The sequence below is a fragment of the Trachurus trachurus genome (genome assembly GCF_905171665.1).
Source record: "Trachurus trachurus genome assembly, chromosome: 16".
Lineage (NCBI taxonomy): Eukaryota > Metazoa > Chordata > Actinopteri > Carangiformes > Carangidae > Trachurus > Trachurus trachurus.
The window spans coordinates 16,747,526-16,764,364 of NC_139902.1; the positions used below are offsets into that span (position 1 = coordinate 16,747,526).

General features: G+C 40.8%; 1 protein-coding gene across 1 annotated transcript in view; it reads right to left on the minus strand.

The window, feature by feature from the left end:
- LOC310999280 (dynein axonemal heavy chain 11) overlaps positions 1 to 16,839 on the minus strand; it is a gene marked incomplete at both ends in the record, with an annotated part of 36,305 nt that overhangs the window by 18,607 nt on the left and 859 nt on the right. The window contains 45 exons of the mRNA XM_083989618.1: positions 119 to 221; positions 351 to 516; positions 810 to 1,014; positions 1,594 to 1,767; positions 2,233 to 2,364; positions 2,458 to 2,596; positions 2,794 to 2,954; positions 3,275 to 3,402; positions 3,517 to 3,649; positions 3,741 to 3,818; positions 4,556 to 4,750; positions 4,851 to 4,943; positions 5,149 to 5,287; positions 5,687 to 5,803; positions 5,889 to 6,034; positions 6,133 to 6,289; positions 6,402 to 6,562; positions 6,872 to 7,003; positions 7,313 to 7,546; positions 7,635 to 7,787; positions 7,904 to 8,030; positions 8,121 to 8,212; positions 8,300 to 8,524; positions 9,421 to 9,543; positions 9,858 to 9,980; positions 10,078 to 10,236; positions 10,365 to 10,448; positions 10,678 to 10,836; positions 10,925 to 11,011; positions 11,111 to 11,227; positions 11,701 to 11,923; positions 12,005 to 12,174; positions 12,268 to 12,522; positions 12,926 to 13,258; positions 13,390 to 13,785; positions 13,934 to 14,038; positions 14,405 to 14,600; positions 14,714 to 14,829; positions 14,915 to 15,052; positions 15,152 to 15,268; positions 15,397 to 15,564; positions 15,656 to 15,877; positions 16,051 to 16,262; positions 16,386 to 16,485; positions 16,589 to 16,778. Of these exons, the coding sequence (XP_083845744.1) occupies positions 119 to 221; positions 351 to 516; positions 810 to 1,014; positions 1,594 to 1,767; positions 2,233 to 2,364; positions 2,458 to 2,596; positions 2,794 to 2,954; positions 3,275 to 3,402; positions 3,517 to 3,649; positions 3,741 to 3,818; positions 4,556 to 4,750; positions 4,851 to 4,943; positions 5,149 to 5,287; positions 5,687 to 5,803; positions 5,889 to 6,034; positions 6,133 to 6,289; positions 6,402 to 6,562; positions 6,872 to 7,003; positions 7,313 to 7,546; positions 7,635 to 7,787; positions 7,904 to 8,030; positions 8,121 to 8,212; positions 8,300 to 8,524; positions 9,421 to 9,543; positions 9,858 to 9,980; positions 10,078 to 10,236; positions 10,365 to 10,448; positions 10,678 to 10,836; positions 10,925 to 11,011; positions 11,111 to 11,227; positions 11,701 to 11,923; positions 12,005 to 12,174; positions 12,268 to 12,522; positions 12,926 to 13,258; positions 13,390 to 13,785; positions 13,934 to 14,038; positions 14,405 to 14,600; positions 14,714 to 14,829; positions 14,915 to 15,052; positions 15,152 to 15,268; positions 15,397 to 15,564; positions 15,656 to 15,877; positions 16,051 to 16,262; positions 16,386 to 16,485; positions 16,589 to 16,778 (7,183 nt within the window). The remainder of the gene's footprint in view (positions 1 to 118; positions 222 to 350; positions 517 to 809; positions 1,015 to 1,593; positions 1,768 to 2,232; positions 2,365 to 2,457; positions 2,597 to 2,793; positions 2,955 to 3,274; positions 3,403 to 3,516; positions 3,650 to 3,740; positions 3,819 to 4,555; positions 4,751 to 4,850; positions 4,944 to 5,148; positions 5,288 to 5,686; positions 5,804 to 5,888; positions 6,035 to 6,132; positions 6,290 to 6,401; positions 6,563 to 6,871; positions 7,004 to 7,312; positions 7,547 to 7,634; positions 7,788 to 7,903; positions 8,031 to 8,120; positions 8,213 to 8,299; positions 8,525 to 9,420; positions 9,544 to 9,857; positions 9,981 to 10,077; positions 10,237 to 10,364; positions 10,449 to 10,677; positions 10,837 to 10,924; positions 11,012 to 11,110; positions 11,228 to 11,700; positions 11,924 to 12,004; positions 12,175 to 12,267; positions 12,523 to 12,925; positions 13,259 to 13,389; positions 13,786 to 13,933; positions 14,039 to 14,404; positions 14,601 to 14,713; positions 14,830 to 14,914; positions 15,053 to 15,151; positions 15,269 to 15,396; positions 15,565 to 15,655; positions 15,878 to 16,050; positions 16,263 to 16,385; positions 16,486 to 16,588; positions 16,779 to 16,839) is intronic.

The following is a 16,839-nucleotide window of genomic DNA, read 5'->3' on the forward strand; positions in this document are numbered from 1 at the left end:
TTTTCCTTTTTTTTTTTAATTCGAACTAAATTTCAGTCTTTAAAAAGATGCTATTGTGATTCTTTCAACACAGCTGATAATATTTGTATTGAAAAATAAATTATGCTGAATTAGATACCTGCAGTCTGGGGTTGATGCTGAAGCTTCCAGCAGTTGGATTCATACAGGCAACATACTGGGTATTGTGTATTTCTTTTAGGGTCAATTTTTGTCTGTCATACCTGCAGGTTGAAATGGAAAGAAATGGAAGCACGCTTGATTTAATAAACATAAGATGGTTGCTAGAGTGTTTTTATGTGCTGGTAACAGACAACTGCAAAACTCGTACTAAATGTGTGGGATATTCTCACCAGTGGCCGTAGTCCAGATGTTGGCGTATAAGTGTATGAGGCTGCACAGTTCCATAAGTATCAACAGCTGGCATGTTCATGTCATCTATAAAGTAGACCAGCCTTCTGTTGCCTACAGGGGAGTAGCTTCTGCCGGCTCTTTTCTCTAATGGTTGCTCCAAAATCCCTGCAACAGAAAGCAAAGACAAATCAAATCAATGACAAAAAAACATCAGCCACACAACAGTTACCTGCTGAAAACAAAACAGCAAAACTAAAAAGAGGTAGATTGACCGTACCCTAGTCAAACCAGCTTTGGAAGCATGAGAATGTCATGATTAAAACAATTAACAATACTTAAGCGTGAGTTTTTCTCTCCCTCCACTCTTCTCTCTCTCCATCTGAAAATTACCAGCAGATGGTGCTACAGTTTACCTGATGTGCTAGCACAGAGCAACTCATAAACCCCCTCACACTCACCCTGCAGCATGAGGGAGGTGGTATAGTAGTTGAAAGGTACTTTTGTGGTCATGTAACTCTCTGACAGACAGTCTAACTTGTTCTTGACAAGTGCAGTCTTTCCCACTCCAGCATTCCCCACAAGCATCACTGGCTGTCTCCTCTCCAGCAACAAGTCCATGAAGTACCGAAGACGCACAGTCTCTGCTGTGTGTACCAGAACAGCCTGCAATCATAGAAACAGCAGGAAGACAGAGAACAGAAACATACATGGTTATTATGGCTTTCTTTGAGTGTGATTTATTGACAGACATGTGTTCAGTGAATTGTATGTGATTTATAATTTCTTGTATTTCCCCAGTACACCACAACTATTCTGTCATAATAGCATCATTTGTTCAGAACAAAACCCCACTAATTATGGCTCAGCAAGAGCCTTTGGAGCATTCACAGCTGTACGCAGGAGCATAAAGAAAGACAATAGAGCGTGGGTGATAGCGCAAGCCTTGTTGCTCATGCCTTCACCCCCACACAGTCTGGTATGGGGTGTAGTAGATGGTAATCAGACACAGTGGTAAGCCTATCATCCATTCTAGCACCCCTGCCATAACCTCATGATGTGACTTTACCCTCTCTTATTATGTTCACTGAGGCACACATACATTTTTAATATGACTGTATTGTTCATTTTTGGTTATTTTTCTTTAAGAAGGCCACTTCTTGTGATCGTGTAAGTGATTATGTGTCAAAAATGCTTTGAAATGTTGAAGGGTCCTACTCTCCCCCACTATGTATATGTCCTTACCTGTAATGGTGTGCAAGTTTCCATTTCAAACGGGGGCACAGTGTCACTCCAGGGCAGAAATCGTCTTGTTTGAGGGTCAAGGTAGTAGTCAAACACTGTTCCCTGTGCTGGTAGTTTCACTGTCTTCATTTCTTTGGTCCACCACTGACTGAACTCTACCCGGTAATCACAGAGCTGGACAAATCATTGAAGATATAATATCATGCATTAATTCATGTAATTTCAATGGACAACCCCACCATTAGTCCAACTGATTGACAGTTAAGTGTATATTATTCTTGGTCACTTGACATTCTTGACATGCCTCTCAACAAAAGGAAGTATCACACCTCCAGCTATATTCATGCCTTTGAGAAGAAGATAGGAATAAAAAGACAAAGCAAGGAGTAAGTAGAGTTTTAACTAAGTGGAGTAATGCCCAGTTACACATTGTACTGTGGAAAATGCTTAATTTCAATGGAGGGACAAGTCTAGAGATATGTGCACCTAAGACTAAGCTTTATGACCTTTATTAGGACACAAATACTTTTGTGGAGTATGCTGAGTATGTGTTATCATGTTGAAACATATCCACACAAATTGTCCTGACGGCTGCTACTGTATATATAAGCTGATATGTAAAAGGAAGTGAAGTCATACCTGATCCTGATACACAGCCCCACCAAAGGCCCAGATGCAGGCGAAGGTGAAGTAGGTCTCATACAGCTCACGTGGCGAGTCAGATGGAATATTTTCTGGTGTTAGAAGGCAGTCGAGCAAAGTGCAGAGTGTCTGAACAAGAGGAAAATTTGATAGTGATTTTCTAGCTGTACAGGCAAACAAAAGGAGAAATAAATAAAATGTGCCTGCCTGTGTGTTGTGTACCTGCACCATAGAGTTTTCTGGGATGGGAGTGATGGTCTTGAAGCTGTTTCTCATTTTTTCAAGACAACGAGGAACATATTTTTCAAACAGTATGGTGAGGTGAGCCCTCTCTGTCTGTCGCTCTCGTTGGTCAATCCAGCTGGCAACATACCTGAGCAACAGACCAAGAAATTATTTCATACTGCGGAGCTGATCGGATCAGGATGTGTAATACATTTAAATATGTTGTCGAAATCATAGTCTCTTTGGTGAAATACGATGACTAATGACTAATGAAATAAAACACGTGCTACAGAAAATAGCACAAAAATGTTCTGGTGCGGTGTGACTGTACACGGTGCAACGTACGGATTCCAGCCCAGGTCCTGTTGGTTAATATAGAGGATTCCCGCCCTGGACACAGTAGCAGGAGTGGCCGTCCTGAGGTGACTGATTTCAAACACCAGTCGCATGGAGGAGGTAAGTGGCACACGTTCATTACTCGCCAGAGTCAGAACCTGAAAGAAATGTTATAGTATGAAGCATTATAGTTTCTAAATATCATAACATTTGAATGGTCAATACGATGGACATGACACTACCCAAACGATAAGGTAAACACCTCCATATCTCATCAGGTTTGACAGACTTGCTTTAGAATATTTCAAAGGCACAGGATCACTGTGACATGATTCATTGCTCTGGAAAAATACCTCCAAGTACTCACACTCCAGGAAGTGATTGCTGAAGGAGGGGGAAAGAAACATCTTTTTCTATCTATACCACCTTAGTTGCTATGTGTTGTACAATAGTGTATGAGTGAACAGAAGGGAGGTACCTTGTTGTCATCCATCACTGTGTTGAGTGATTCAATCCACATCGGATCAATGTCTCCATCCAACACAATCCACTTAGGTCCTAGGTGGGAGATGTTTGCCTGCTCTCGCATCAGTGATGAAAGCAAACCTTACAAAGAGATTTAAAGATACAAACAACTGAGATATCAAGGCATAAGCACTATTTAGACCCGTTTCTTGTGTTCTACTTTTCTAATTCTCTTTTAAAATCAGCTCTGCCTACCATCTTTCCACTCTCGCGTTGCAGGATGGATCAAGCCAAACAATTCATCTCTGTCCACTGCCTTTGGATTGAGGTCATTCCACACAGGCTTCTTCTTCAAGTTTACATATGTTTTATGGAGAACTCTCAGCATCTGTTAAAATAAACATACCTGATATTCCGCATCTGCCTTATTAAGCAGAGCATCTGATTGGAGAAAATGCTTGAAATCTAAGTAATCTAACCTGGCTTTTCCCAGTCCCTGCATTTCCAACAACAAAGACTGAATGACGTACTCCCATCAGTTCCTCCAACTGCACCACCTAGTAACAAAATAAAGTCATTCATGAAAACATTTTCATTCTTTTCTTAAGTATTTGCATAATATACACCAGGGCTATTCAACTAGCAGCCCCCGGGCCAGAACCAGCCCGTATGTCAAGTTAGACCAGCCCCCCGGCCCATCAACCAATAAAATAAAATAATAAAAAGAAAATAATAATTTTCATAAAATACAAAAAAAAAAAAAAATCTTTTTTTTCATAAAACCTAACATTAATAGTGAAAAGCAAAGAAAGAGAGGAGAAATTGTGCAATATTTTTGCCAAAAGAAATGTTTGACGCTCCTATACATGCCCATTTTACGACACTTGCGGCAGTTAACGACACACTGTCTACAGCAGACCAGAGAGAGTCTGGCCAGAAGTCTCTCCCACACTACCCATCCTGGGCTACACAGTGTCGGCCTGCTCCGCCTGAATTTTTTTATTTTTTTATTAATTTTTAGAGAATGGAGAAACTAATAGCCTACTGTAACTAGTAATCTAACTAATTACTTTTGAAATAAAGTAATAAGAACTGTAACTTGATTGGCCTATTTTTAAGAAGAGTAATCAGTACCACCAGTAATCTAATTACTTTTCAAGGGTAATTTGCCCAACACTGCTGCTGTCGATGAAATGGTAACAGAAGATAGCTCAGAAGAATGACCGGCCCACAGGCCACAGTCCTCCAACAACTATAGTTGAATAGCCCTGGTATACACCATATATTGTCAAACCTTAAGGATGAATGTCTCCTCTGGCTGGAGCCGGAGCTCCAGTGTGCTCTTCCGGATGGCCTTTTCAAATTCACAGCTTCTCTCTCTCTCAACCTCCAGGCCTGGGAACAGGTCTCCCAGCAGTCCCAAAAAGATGGCCACATCCTCAGTCACAATTTTAGGCATGTTGAAGTCTCTAAGAGCACGCATTAGCACCTACAGGTATAAAGTGTAGCGAGAAATGGTTTTATAGGTTATATAATACAATCCTTCTTCCTCTTGCAGCTGTGAGGTGACACAAACACATGTAAGTCACCTGATCCTCTGGTCTTGTCTTGTCTCTTCTTCTTAGTCCCCCTGCCACAAGCAGAACAGACTTGACAGCACGCAAACCCCAATCATAGTGGTCCTAACAGACAAATGAGGACAGACAGTAAAGATGTGTACTCCTGTGTTTACACTTACCATAAATCATGTCATACAAAGTACTAAGAGTTATTGAATGGTTTCATGCATCACCGAGCTCCTGAGGCATAGCTGAAAAGATTTATTATTGATGTTCTGTTCTAAGCCAACATTATGAAATATAACAGTGCTTAGTGATTTTCTCCTACCTGCTTAGAGAGCAGTTCTTTGCAGAGAGTGTAAAGAGTGATAAACTTCCTGGCTAAAAGCTTAGCACCACGGAAGCCCTCTGCCACCAACATTATCTCACAAATAAGCTCAGTGTCAGGCACCACCATGGCACAGGGTCTACAGCAGGAAACAAAAGGAGCAGACAATGAATTCCATGTTGACTTAAAGGCCCCCACATACTCAGGCGTACTGTGCGCGTACTGTGAGCAGCGCGGACTCCATGCGTACTGTCCGCGGACGTTTGAGCTTTCATAGTCGGGCGTACGGCGTCACATTAAAAACAGGTCGATGTGAAGATTTCCCGCCGAGTAGTCTATTGTGTGACACCGAGTACGCGTACGCGGAGTCCGCGCGGTCGTAAATATTGAGCTTTGCGCGCACGGGTCTGGCGGACGTCCACTTTGGGTCTGCACTGAGTCCGCCTCGAGTACGCGCGGATGTCCGCGGACACATGTACGCCCGAGTATGTGGGGACCTTTAGGCACCGTATAAGGAAAGTGACTGTATCATTCCCACCTGAAAAGAGCTTTGAGGTTCTCAGGTAGCTCTGTCCTGCCTGCATAGCCAGGGTTCATTGTGATGAAAATCCCTACAGAGGGCTTTAGGACAATTTCTTTATCGAGGAACAGGAACCTGTGAGATTGCAGAAAGTGTTGACAAACATCTAGTATACTTTCTCAACATTAAGATTTTTCAAGTATTCTGTGTAATCAATCACCTTTTCTTTTTAGAGCGAATTGCGTCCTGTATAGTTTTAACCTGCACTGCGACAACTGACAGAACATCCACAGCGATACGATTGAACTCATCGAAGCAGCCCCATGCTCCAGTCTGGGCCAGACCCTTGTATATATTTCCAATTGACTGAACATAAACAAAAAACATTTACAAATTTACATGTTCACTGAAACATCTAAACCAGACACGAACTTGGCTAAGAAAATAATCATGATCTGTCACACCTTGTAGTCCATCTGCTCAGAACAGTTGAAGATGTATACCATGACACCCATGGCTCTGCCAAGATCCTTAGTGGTCTCAGTCTTCCCTGTTCCCGCAGGGCCTGCTGGGGCTCCACTCATGGTCAGGTGGAGTGACTGAGTCAAGGTAATGTAGCACCTAAACTTGGCAACAGCCCACAGAAAAACACAACTGTACTGGTTAGCAAAGTTAGATATAGCAAATGTGTTGAAAACACTGGACACTAAACTCTAATAGGCAGCAGACCTACCGGTCTGTGAGGGGAGTGATGACCAGTCGTGGTATATTTCCGAGATATTCATAAGAATACAGGAACTGAGCATCACAGATGTTGACATAGCAGTGATGCTGCTGCTCGCTCCAGCGATGTCTAAGCTGGGAAAGCCACTGAAAAGCCTGTGAAGTGGAGACCTGTACACAGATGGCTAGTATCAAACTATGTCAAAGAGATAATTAATCACCAGAGATGGAGCACACATTAGACTCTAGCAGGTGAAGGTTCATCTTTTCAATACAGCTTGATTAGAACAAATTTCATGACATGGCAGTCATGAACAAAAAACTGCAATCAAACTTTAGACAAGCAAAATAAAGACATTCTGTGACAATGTATCATTATATTTACGTTACACCTTGAGTAAAATGTTCTCGTAGCTCTAAAGTTAATTCAGCCACACAAAAAAGGAATACTTGATTATAATGTGATTCAGTTATGTTCACCTTTTGCAGTATGAGGTTGGTAACAACATCTCTGGCATGGACATCAATCGTGCATATTGTCATGATCTTCTGTCTGTCACCTGAACTCAGCTCTCCCAGAAGCATACTGATCAGAGAGTTGAGTTGAGAAATCTGCAGGTGGGAAGAAAAATGGATTCAAAGGAATGCTGAAGAAACCAGACAGTTCAAATAAGAGAAGAACACAATAAGATAGCAATACACATGCTGTATATTTCACATTGCCTTTCTCGTTTGTAATTTTAAGTATTGAAAGTCACATTACAACAGCAAAAACTGTGTAACAATGTAAACAACATAATAAAGAATATTCCCCTAGTACTGAGTTGTTATTTTGACCAAAATATTACTGGATGTCCTGCATATGTCACAGGCCCTGTATAACAGCAGGTTACATATTCTCACATGTAATATTATGTGTACCTGTTTCTTGTTGTAATCTTTCAGTGCATACTCAAATCCTTCCTCAAGTCTTTTAAACACAAGCTCCATATCGTTGCTCCACCAGATCTGAGATCCAGTGAGACCCACTTGGGCAGGGAAGTCGAGGATCCACTGCTCTCTGGGCCGGTCCTCGTACACAGACACAGACTCAGAGAGGTGACCCCTGACACTTTCCTTCATAGACTCCTCCAGACCAGTAAGCCATTCCTCCACCTAAAACACAGTATTCCTTTCCAAGTTGTTTCATCAATTGTGATCGCTAATCCATATTATTACATTCTGAATGTATGCAGTGTCTTACCGGCCCAAAACAGCGACATTCAGCCTGGAAGGGGACGTACTCCCTCTCTTTGCTGTACATTCCCACTACAACTTTAGGATTATCCAACTGCTCTTTTTTGGAAAACTCAAGATCTGACATGTTGCTGAACAATTTTGAGAGGTGGACAGTTACCTGTAAAACACAATCATTAACTTTTTCATGACAAATATAGTGCAGTAAGCCTAGACATGGTGACAACAAATATATATTTTTTTAAAAACATAAAGGAGTAATCTACATTACTGTACCTCTTTGGGACGACTCCCTTTAGAAAGGATGTCCAACAAGTCTGCAGATGAAATAAAATAGAATCGTGGAAAAGCAAGTCTCTTCGTCTCCAGGTATTCAGCAAGAGCTTTTTCACACAGTGCCAGCCTGTTAGAAAGAGGGTACAGGAAAATAAGGACAAACTTTCAACTGAAAACAGTATAATGACATTTATAAAATACCAAACTGTTCATAAACCTTTTCTGTAGATCTTCTAACTTCTCAAATAGATGAGGTTTGTTGGTGGCCTCTATGACATTTTTGGTCTTGGCGCTGTCTAACATTAGCTCCTGAAAGAACCCAAAAAAACCTCACATTTACAACCATGAAAACAACTGAATTTACATAACTGCATGACTGGCATATTATGTACAGACCTTAAATTCTCCATCTATAGCTTGGAACCTGTGTGCATCTGCAGGCAGCTGTTGGCAGATGTCATCACAGCATTTGAAGATGCTTTGCAGGTAGGCCCACATCCTTTGGACCTCCATCCAGACCATCAGCACAGAGTCAGCCACGGTCAGCTGTTTTTGTAGTTCAACCACCTGGGAAAGGAAGTGGTCTACATACTTGCTCTGAAAGACGCCCTGGAGCTGAACCTTGAGGATGAGAACATAGAACCATTAGCATAGTTTATCTAAAGGATTTAGTACAATGTAAAACTCCTACACACATATTACCACCCAACCACATAACCATGCAACACATCACCAGATAACAAGACTCCGCCTGTGTCCGAAATCACTCCCTCATTCACTTCTTCCTACTCACTATATAGTGAATTCTATATAGAGGACTATATAGTCAGCTCACTGATAAAATGAAAAAACACTTTCGGACACTACTCTGCCGCACAGTTAATTACGTCACACAATTAAAACGTTGTAGATCAATGATCATAACCACGATAAATGACCGAATTGTATTATGGTATGTATTACTTGCTTAGTGACCATCAGTTCTACACTTCTTTTCATGCTGCATTGTGGGATACTATGAGTCCACTTATAGGGTATATTAATACTCACTAAACATCCTGAAAGCACTACAAAATGACGTGATCACTACGTATATAGTCCACTATATAGTGAGTAGTGAGTGATTTTGGACACAGCCATCATAACATGTATCGTTTAATTTCTAGACAACTTCAACCTCATCAGAATGCTCAGTCATAAAAAAAAAAGTGGGGGAGGAAAGCGATCTTTTTACACAAAGATGGAAGCACTTGTAATTGCTGGCTATAAACCCCCCTAACTCTCCGAAATACATCTGGTGTACACATACAAAGACCCCCACAGTGCAACAATGCCCTGTGTCCTAAAGAAGCTATAAATCCAAGGACTCAATAGGGACCTCTCAGTCTCAGCTGTGCTGTTCGACAGTCAGACAGAGCAGCCCCCTTCTGCACTCTCATCTCTATTCAGTACATCACTATCAGAGCGTCTCACAGACAACTGGTCTTGAGAACAAGTTCAGCAACTTAGATATTTACCTGATGATCCTCAAGAGTTTCAATAAGTTCCTCGTCACATTGAAGAAGTGGCACAGATGTCTGGTAATGATCTTCATATGAAAGCTCCATTGATGCCCATGTTTGACTTATTTCTGTTACAACCTAAAATTCAAATAACACATAGTATAATGATGACACTGTTTAAATTCAAACTGTATGACTGTATTTCCAACTATCAATAAACCTTATCTAACAATAACCAAATAAAGTGATTCTGGCTGTCCAGTGAAAACTTTATATCTCCCATCTGGGTGTGTTTTTATCTTTCAACTTTTAAGAGGTCTGAACCCTATTCATAATAGAGAGCTTTGTCAAGAAATGGTGTGTGATACAGTATGTGACATATGTCATTGGTAACTATGAGTCAAAGACTCCGTTTTTGATGTGGTTGCATTTATTCATAGTTAAAGACGAACCTTCTCAATGGCCATCTCTTTGACTGCCTTATCCACGATGTTGCGAACTTCATCTTCGAACAAATGGAGCTGCAGAGCCAAAAGGTCTTCCAAGGTGGTACTGTCAGTCACAGTGATGTCCATCTGTTTAAAACGAATTACAGTATTTTCAAATGCAAACTTCTGTCAACCAAGACATGCAAAACGTCGTTCTATAGTAAGACCTCTACTTGGTACGCACCTGTGTCGCACTAATTAGCTGCACCCAGTGGCGCTCTCGTATTGCCAGGTTCTGTAGATGACTCACGGCCCGCAGTGACGCCAACAGGTTCTTTACATAAAGGTCTAGCCCAGAATACACATCCCACACACGAGCCTCTTTGTCAAGCTTCCGTATGTCCTACACAAACAGAAGGCAGGTAAACATAATTAGTTATTAAGGGCATCTGTTACAAACAGCAATGGTGCATGACAGCAAGACAGCAGGAGAGATGTGCTGGTGTGATGTAGCACTGTTGGTGACCTCACCTTGGCAAACCTCCACAATTCTGCATCCATCTGGTCCACGTTTATCTGCCTCCATTTGGTCATTGTCCAGTTTTTCACACTGCTCTGTATAGATAAAGTAACATGCAGAGGGGTCAATGGGCTGAGGGTGCTTAATGGGGACATTTAGTGTCTTCGGGGTATTCAAAGAATCAATGACAGCCACCACGAGGACAGGCTGGTCATGTTATTGAATTATTGGGTTAGCGTTGTAAGGTGATGAGGCATTCAACCGTACTTCAATTTCCTCAGGAATAGAGATGTTTAAGTATGCAATATACATTACGCTACTTACCTGCACAAATACAACAATGTCCCACAGTTCTTTGAGGACAGTGATCTCTCTTCTGCAGAGTTTAATGTCTCTGTAGTCAGGAATAGTAACATCAAATAGATTTGTGGACTCTTGAAGCTCTGTTACTTCTTTCTCCATGTCTCGTATTGCTTTTTCAGACTAGAAAAGAACGTGACAACTGTTATCCATGATGGATAGAGTGTTGTGATATTTTAATGTTGTAATTAAACAAGGGCTGAGCTCATACTTTCTCCAGACTGATGTAGGGATGCACCGTGTTGTAACCAAAGGGTGCAGTTGCTCTGAACATCTCTCTGAATTTTGCTTGTTTTACCTGAAAAATAACAGATACCACTTGAATGGTCTTCAAACCTTCAAAAGTGTGCATATATAATTTTTTTTATCAAATTAAAATATAAAAGTGACTTGTCACCTCAAATGCCATGCATCGTCTTCGTAAAACCATCACTTCTACATTCTGCATTGGAGCTACATCATGCCTTACTTTCACGGCCAGTTTTTTAGCTTCACACCATTTCTCTGGAAGTTCCTATGGAGAGAATTTGTTTGAAAGTGAAATGGCAAACATACAACGATCAGGCATAAGACATGTCTATGGTGAAACCAAAGAGGAATTTCCACTCAGTGGATAATAAAGTTTTCGTAATCGTTTTCGTAATAACATTATGACCGCCTGCCTAATATTGTGTTGGTCCTGCTTTTGCTCATTACAATTTGTCCCTTTTCAAACTCGTTCAAATCCTTACGCTTGTCCATTCTTCCAGCTGTGAGGACAAAATGTTCACTTGCTGCCTAATATATCTCACCCACTAACAGGTGCTATGATGAAGTGTAATTTAGAGTTATTCACTTCACCTGTCAGTGGTCATAATGTTATGCCTGATTGGTGTATACATATACAGCATTCTGATTTCTTGTCTCTGAATAAATCATTACTAATTTACTAATTTGCGACTTAAAAGTCGTAAGGAAAAAGTAGTATTAACCCCTTCCTTTCTTTACCTCCATCTGAGAGTAGACTTGGTCTGGTATGGTCACACCATATCGTTCCAGGAGGATAATTGTGTCTCTGAGAGGATCAAACATCTTATCTGTGGCTGTTTGTCGGTCTCTGACAGCCAGCAGGTGACTCATGACTTCCACCAAGTCATGGTGGTCTCCGTTGGCCAAAGGATGGTTCAATCCCCCAACAGTGGTTCGGACAAATGTTTGTAGCTCATCAAGACTGAGAGAGAAAGCACACAGTAAGAAGAACCAAAGTTTTGGTCTGGTTTGTATTAAATAGACATTCAAATCTTAACTTTACCTGTTAGTGACATAAGTCAGGAGGTGTTCTTTGAAAAGCCAGCTCCACTTCATTACAATGTTGAGCAGGCTGACTTTAAAGAACTTGATGTCTACCCGAAACCATCCATTGAAAACTCTGAAATCTTCAAGCTTGGAAATTTCAGAATAGAGATCTTCAAAATAATCTATCTGTAAAATTAAGATCACATCAGAGATTACAATTAGGATGCCTGGCATGCACAGACAATATGATCCATGATTTAATAAAGCCTTTTTTTTAACCTGTTCTTTGAAGTTATCGATTGTAGGCGGGTTCTCAGGGAGTACATCTGCTCTATGAGCCTCCATCTCTTCAGCTGTTAGAACACGTCCATACAGGAGAAACTGGCTGAGAAACTCAGCCCTGTCATCTTGCCACAGATGGGTGTAGCAGTCAAACTTTCTCTGGTAATTTATAGCTTTCCTCAGGACGTTCTCCACTCGCTCCATTATTTCATGTCTCAGGTCCAACAAATCCAGCATGCCATCCATTACATCCTGTAAGAGTTATATTACATGACATATAACATCTCCAGTGTCTTATACTTAAAGGGGAATGCACTCTAACAAGTTTAGAAAGTTTAAGCTGAATACCTTTTAACTAGTTTAAATTAAATGATTTAGAAATGCAATCTGCTAAATGGAAAATGTACTTAATACTTGTGCCTCTTACAAGTTCAATTATACTGTATATCAGAGCATATCATAATTATATAGATTAAAAACTGCAGAGCATGCAATATGGTTTGTATGCATACACATTCATTCGACACAACATCAAAATCACTTTCAAGCATTACATTATGACCAAAGAACTGATTTTCTTCTATCTTAACAGAACAGAACCACTGTAATATGTAAACTATGTCTGTTTTGACATCCAAAAAGAACAGAACAGTACCTGGTAGCTCTCTGTGCTCAGATGTGCAGCCACTCTGTTGATATTAACTGAAGTCTTGAATATGTCTCCAACCAGTCCCTCTACAAGTTCATAGAGGCCATCCCCTGCATCTCTTTCCAGTGAGGGGAAGAAGACCATTTCTGAACCATTCAGCATCAACTGAGCCTCAAACAGGGGGGCCTGGTTTAGCCATGACTCCATGTTGTCCACGAAGAACTGAAGCGAGTGGCTGAGGTAGCTGAAGAGTCCCTCCACCACCATCTCATCCACATATTCCAGGTAGGACTGCCAGACTTCTGAGGCAGGGTCAGCATGGAAAAGGACCATATTCTCCTGATGAAAATTATAGAATATTGGAGAGATGGTCACCACAAAAACTATCAATACTTTGTATTTTTGTAAGTATTGTACTGAAAAATGTTAAATACACAAGTGGCTTTTATAATAAATTCAGCCATAGACACCTGCACCAGCTCATAGATATGATCTCCATCCTTCCTCATGCCCCTGTACTTCTTGTTGACACGGTCTCCTCTGTCTTCCAGTTGGATGAGTGATCCTTTCTTGTTATCCTTTCTGCAAAACATGGTTTGTTTGCTCCATCCTTTCATCAATGACTGAATGGCTTCACAGTTTTCCTTGGCTCTACTGACTCTACATGCGAGGTCTTGGACCTGGTCTTTGGTGGTGCTGATGAAGCCACAGCAGTCCACATCCTGCCATGTCAAGTCAGTCTCTGCTCTGGTCAGCTGCAGGTCTATGGATTCCAGCTCAGCTCGGATGAGAGGAAGTTCTACCTCTAGCACCGTCTGCTTGAGCTTATTGTACCATTGTACTAACAGCTGCAGACTGCTTACATACTGGAAAATGCAAGTGGGAAGAAAAGACATATTTTCAGTGTCTTCTATGTAAAAGATAATTAAAAAGGCATGCTGCTTGTTATTTAACTCACACAGTTGTGCACAAGTGTGTGAGCCCATAAAGCAATATGCTTTATATGCCTCTTACCTTTGTGAACATGTCACGCTTATCAAACACAGTCATTGCAGCTGCAGGGATGTTGACCTGACTGAGAGTCTGAATATACTTCACATCTTTCAAGACTTCAGTCAGCTGAGGAGTGAAAGGAAATAGTGATTAAGTCATATGCATAGTCACAGTGGGGTGGTGGCAAAATGTTTTGTCTCTACTAACAGAAACCTTTGGAGAATATAATAACCTAAATTAAATAACTATAGCAAATAGCTATTCCCCTTGAACAGTAGTTGCTTTTTTTCACCTCTCATCAATTCAGTCAGCAGTGTGTAAAATGGATTTGCACCACTGTAGGGATTTTTTTTAGAGATCTAATTTTGAGGGACATACTGTATGTATAGAAGTGCACAGGAACACATTATTTAAAAAAAAAAGACAAAGAACGCTACGTCAGTCTCTCCCAGTAAGTTGAAAAATGATTTAGCGCTGTGGGACAACAATTACCTTTGGATTGAAGTTGACTGAGACCAGGCCAGATGAGGTATTTCTGCAGATAAGGGGCTGGTTCAGGTTGATCAAGCAGGCCTGCTCTAAACGATTACACCATTCAGAGTAAATGTCCACCTCATATTGGTCCAGTAGACTCATCATCTCCATGTACATGTTGTTCTCCTTCGCCACCTCCACACCCTCTGTAGACCTGGAAATGTTGCAAATAGTAAAGGTTGATACTGAACTGTGTATCTGTATACTTGCTAGTATTGGTAACTAATTCATTCATTCACTGGTAAATCGTCAGGTGTTTTTACTGACATGTCAAATAGTAATCTTATTTTTTCCCAAGGTGTTTGAATACGTTCCCTGAGCATTTTTGCCCACTTCAGTGCTCCGGATGTCTGAGCCATGTTCTTAGTCAGGCCTCTCTCCACCTGTACAGAAAATAAATCACTTTTCAGTTCAAGTGCCTTGAATAGATATTGCTAATATGTCAGCGGTGAGTTTAACATTGATTACCTGATGGATCTGGGATTTAAACAGACATTTACATTTCTCCACTTCTTCTCGGAAATGTTGCTGTAGCAAAAAGAAGTTAGGGCTGAATATCTGTCTAATTTGGCTTCTCTCAAGGAAGGGTCCGACTATAGTTAGCAGCTAAAGGACAAAAGACAACAGACATTAGTAGACTTGTCAGTAACTCATAACAGTCTTGTTTGTGACATCATTATGCAACTATTATCCAGTCATGCTTACTTTAAAAGCTGATTCCAGTCCTGAACAATCCTTAAACGCCAAGCACAGGAGGCTGGCAAGATGGCATTCAAAATCCACAGTCCAGGCTTTGAAGTCCTTATATTCATTTTCAAAATCCTGCAGACAAATTAATTAATTAACTCATTTAAAGGTCTGTATCATGATTTTGCTCTAAGTCTCCATAAAATTCATAATTAGCATTTGAAATGCTGTCAAAAGTGACAGTGATTCTTCTACAATTTCACCTGAGAGTTGAAGTCAAATGGGCTGTTTTCACTGTGCTTCAACACTTCGCAGTGGTTAGTGAACTCTGTGTACATCTGAGCAGCATGCTCACTGTAGAGTTTCCCCTTAAGTCCACCAAATTCCAGCTTTTCCATCCTCTGAAAGTCCTGCATAATGTCAAACAAGCCCTGAAAAGATAACACATTGAATTGGAGAACACTGCATACAAGCTCACAGTGACACATGAACACAAAAAAGGAAGAAAAAAAAGGGTCTCACCTCCAGCTGTAGCATACGATTAAGGAACTGGTTGAAACGTGCAAAAATCATGGCAGATGGGAAATCCCAGGGTGCATGTTTCACATGGTTGGCCAACCTCTCCCTCTGGGTCTGGTAACTGTCTCTGAAACATCTGAAGACTTGTATTACCTTCTTTACCATTTGCAGACTTTCCACTGGATCCTCTCTCAGCAGCAGATCTGCAGAGAGGTATGTAGATGCCTACAGGGTGATAGATTTTATATCTGTCAATTTTTTTTTCACACACAAAGAGGTAATAACAGACATCAGAGATATGGTGATTAAAATCCCATGCACTTGTCTTATTGGATTTGCAATAATTTGGTGTCATGATGTAAACCAATATAAAAGAAAATTGAAATGAGAATCCTTACCTGTTCAATGAGCAGATTGCAAAATTCTCGTAGTAAGACAACAATACATGGTGGTCTTTGATAAGACTGGCAGTTGGTCCAGATAAGGAAGAGTGTGTGAAATAGTGCAGGGATGAATGTTTCCAAGTGAGGAAACCCTCCCTTTTCCAGCTGAGATATGTGTGCATTTAGTGGCTGTAGATGGAGGTCAATGTCCTGGGCCTCTTGTAGTGCTTTTGATTGAGAAAAAAGAAGATTTAAAACAATGGTTTGGTAATCACATTATGATGTACATCTGACGTTTCAGAAGGATCAAACTACAGTTTGGTCATAAGAAAGAGACAAGCTAATCTTACCATCAAATACATTTCCAACTAGAGTCTTGATTGTTGGATAATAGCTGCTATCCATCATCTCTAAAATCTTTGCCATCTTTTGAACAACGGGACTCTGCAGCTGCAAGTGACAGTCACAAACACTTCAACAAAAGTGTAACACCAGGAGACAAAACTAAACTGAACAATACCTAAATGAAGATAAGGAGAAAAGGAAAGAATACCTGATGATAGATGTTCTGTATGTTGTTCTTCCTGGAAGCCCAAAACTTCAGCTCTACACTGGGCCGGGGATTACAACTGGTCCTCAATAGATCCGATGAATCCTCCTTTAAAATTTTCTGGATAAGGTTGGTCCAGTTGATGACCTGGGTCTCTATGGCGTGGGCCAGTGCCCTGTCATTGTTATTATACCTGAATGTGAAAATATTTGTTACTCAACCGTACAGCTTATGAAATAAAAGCTAACTCTGTG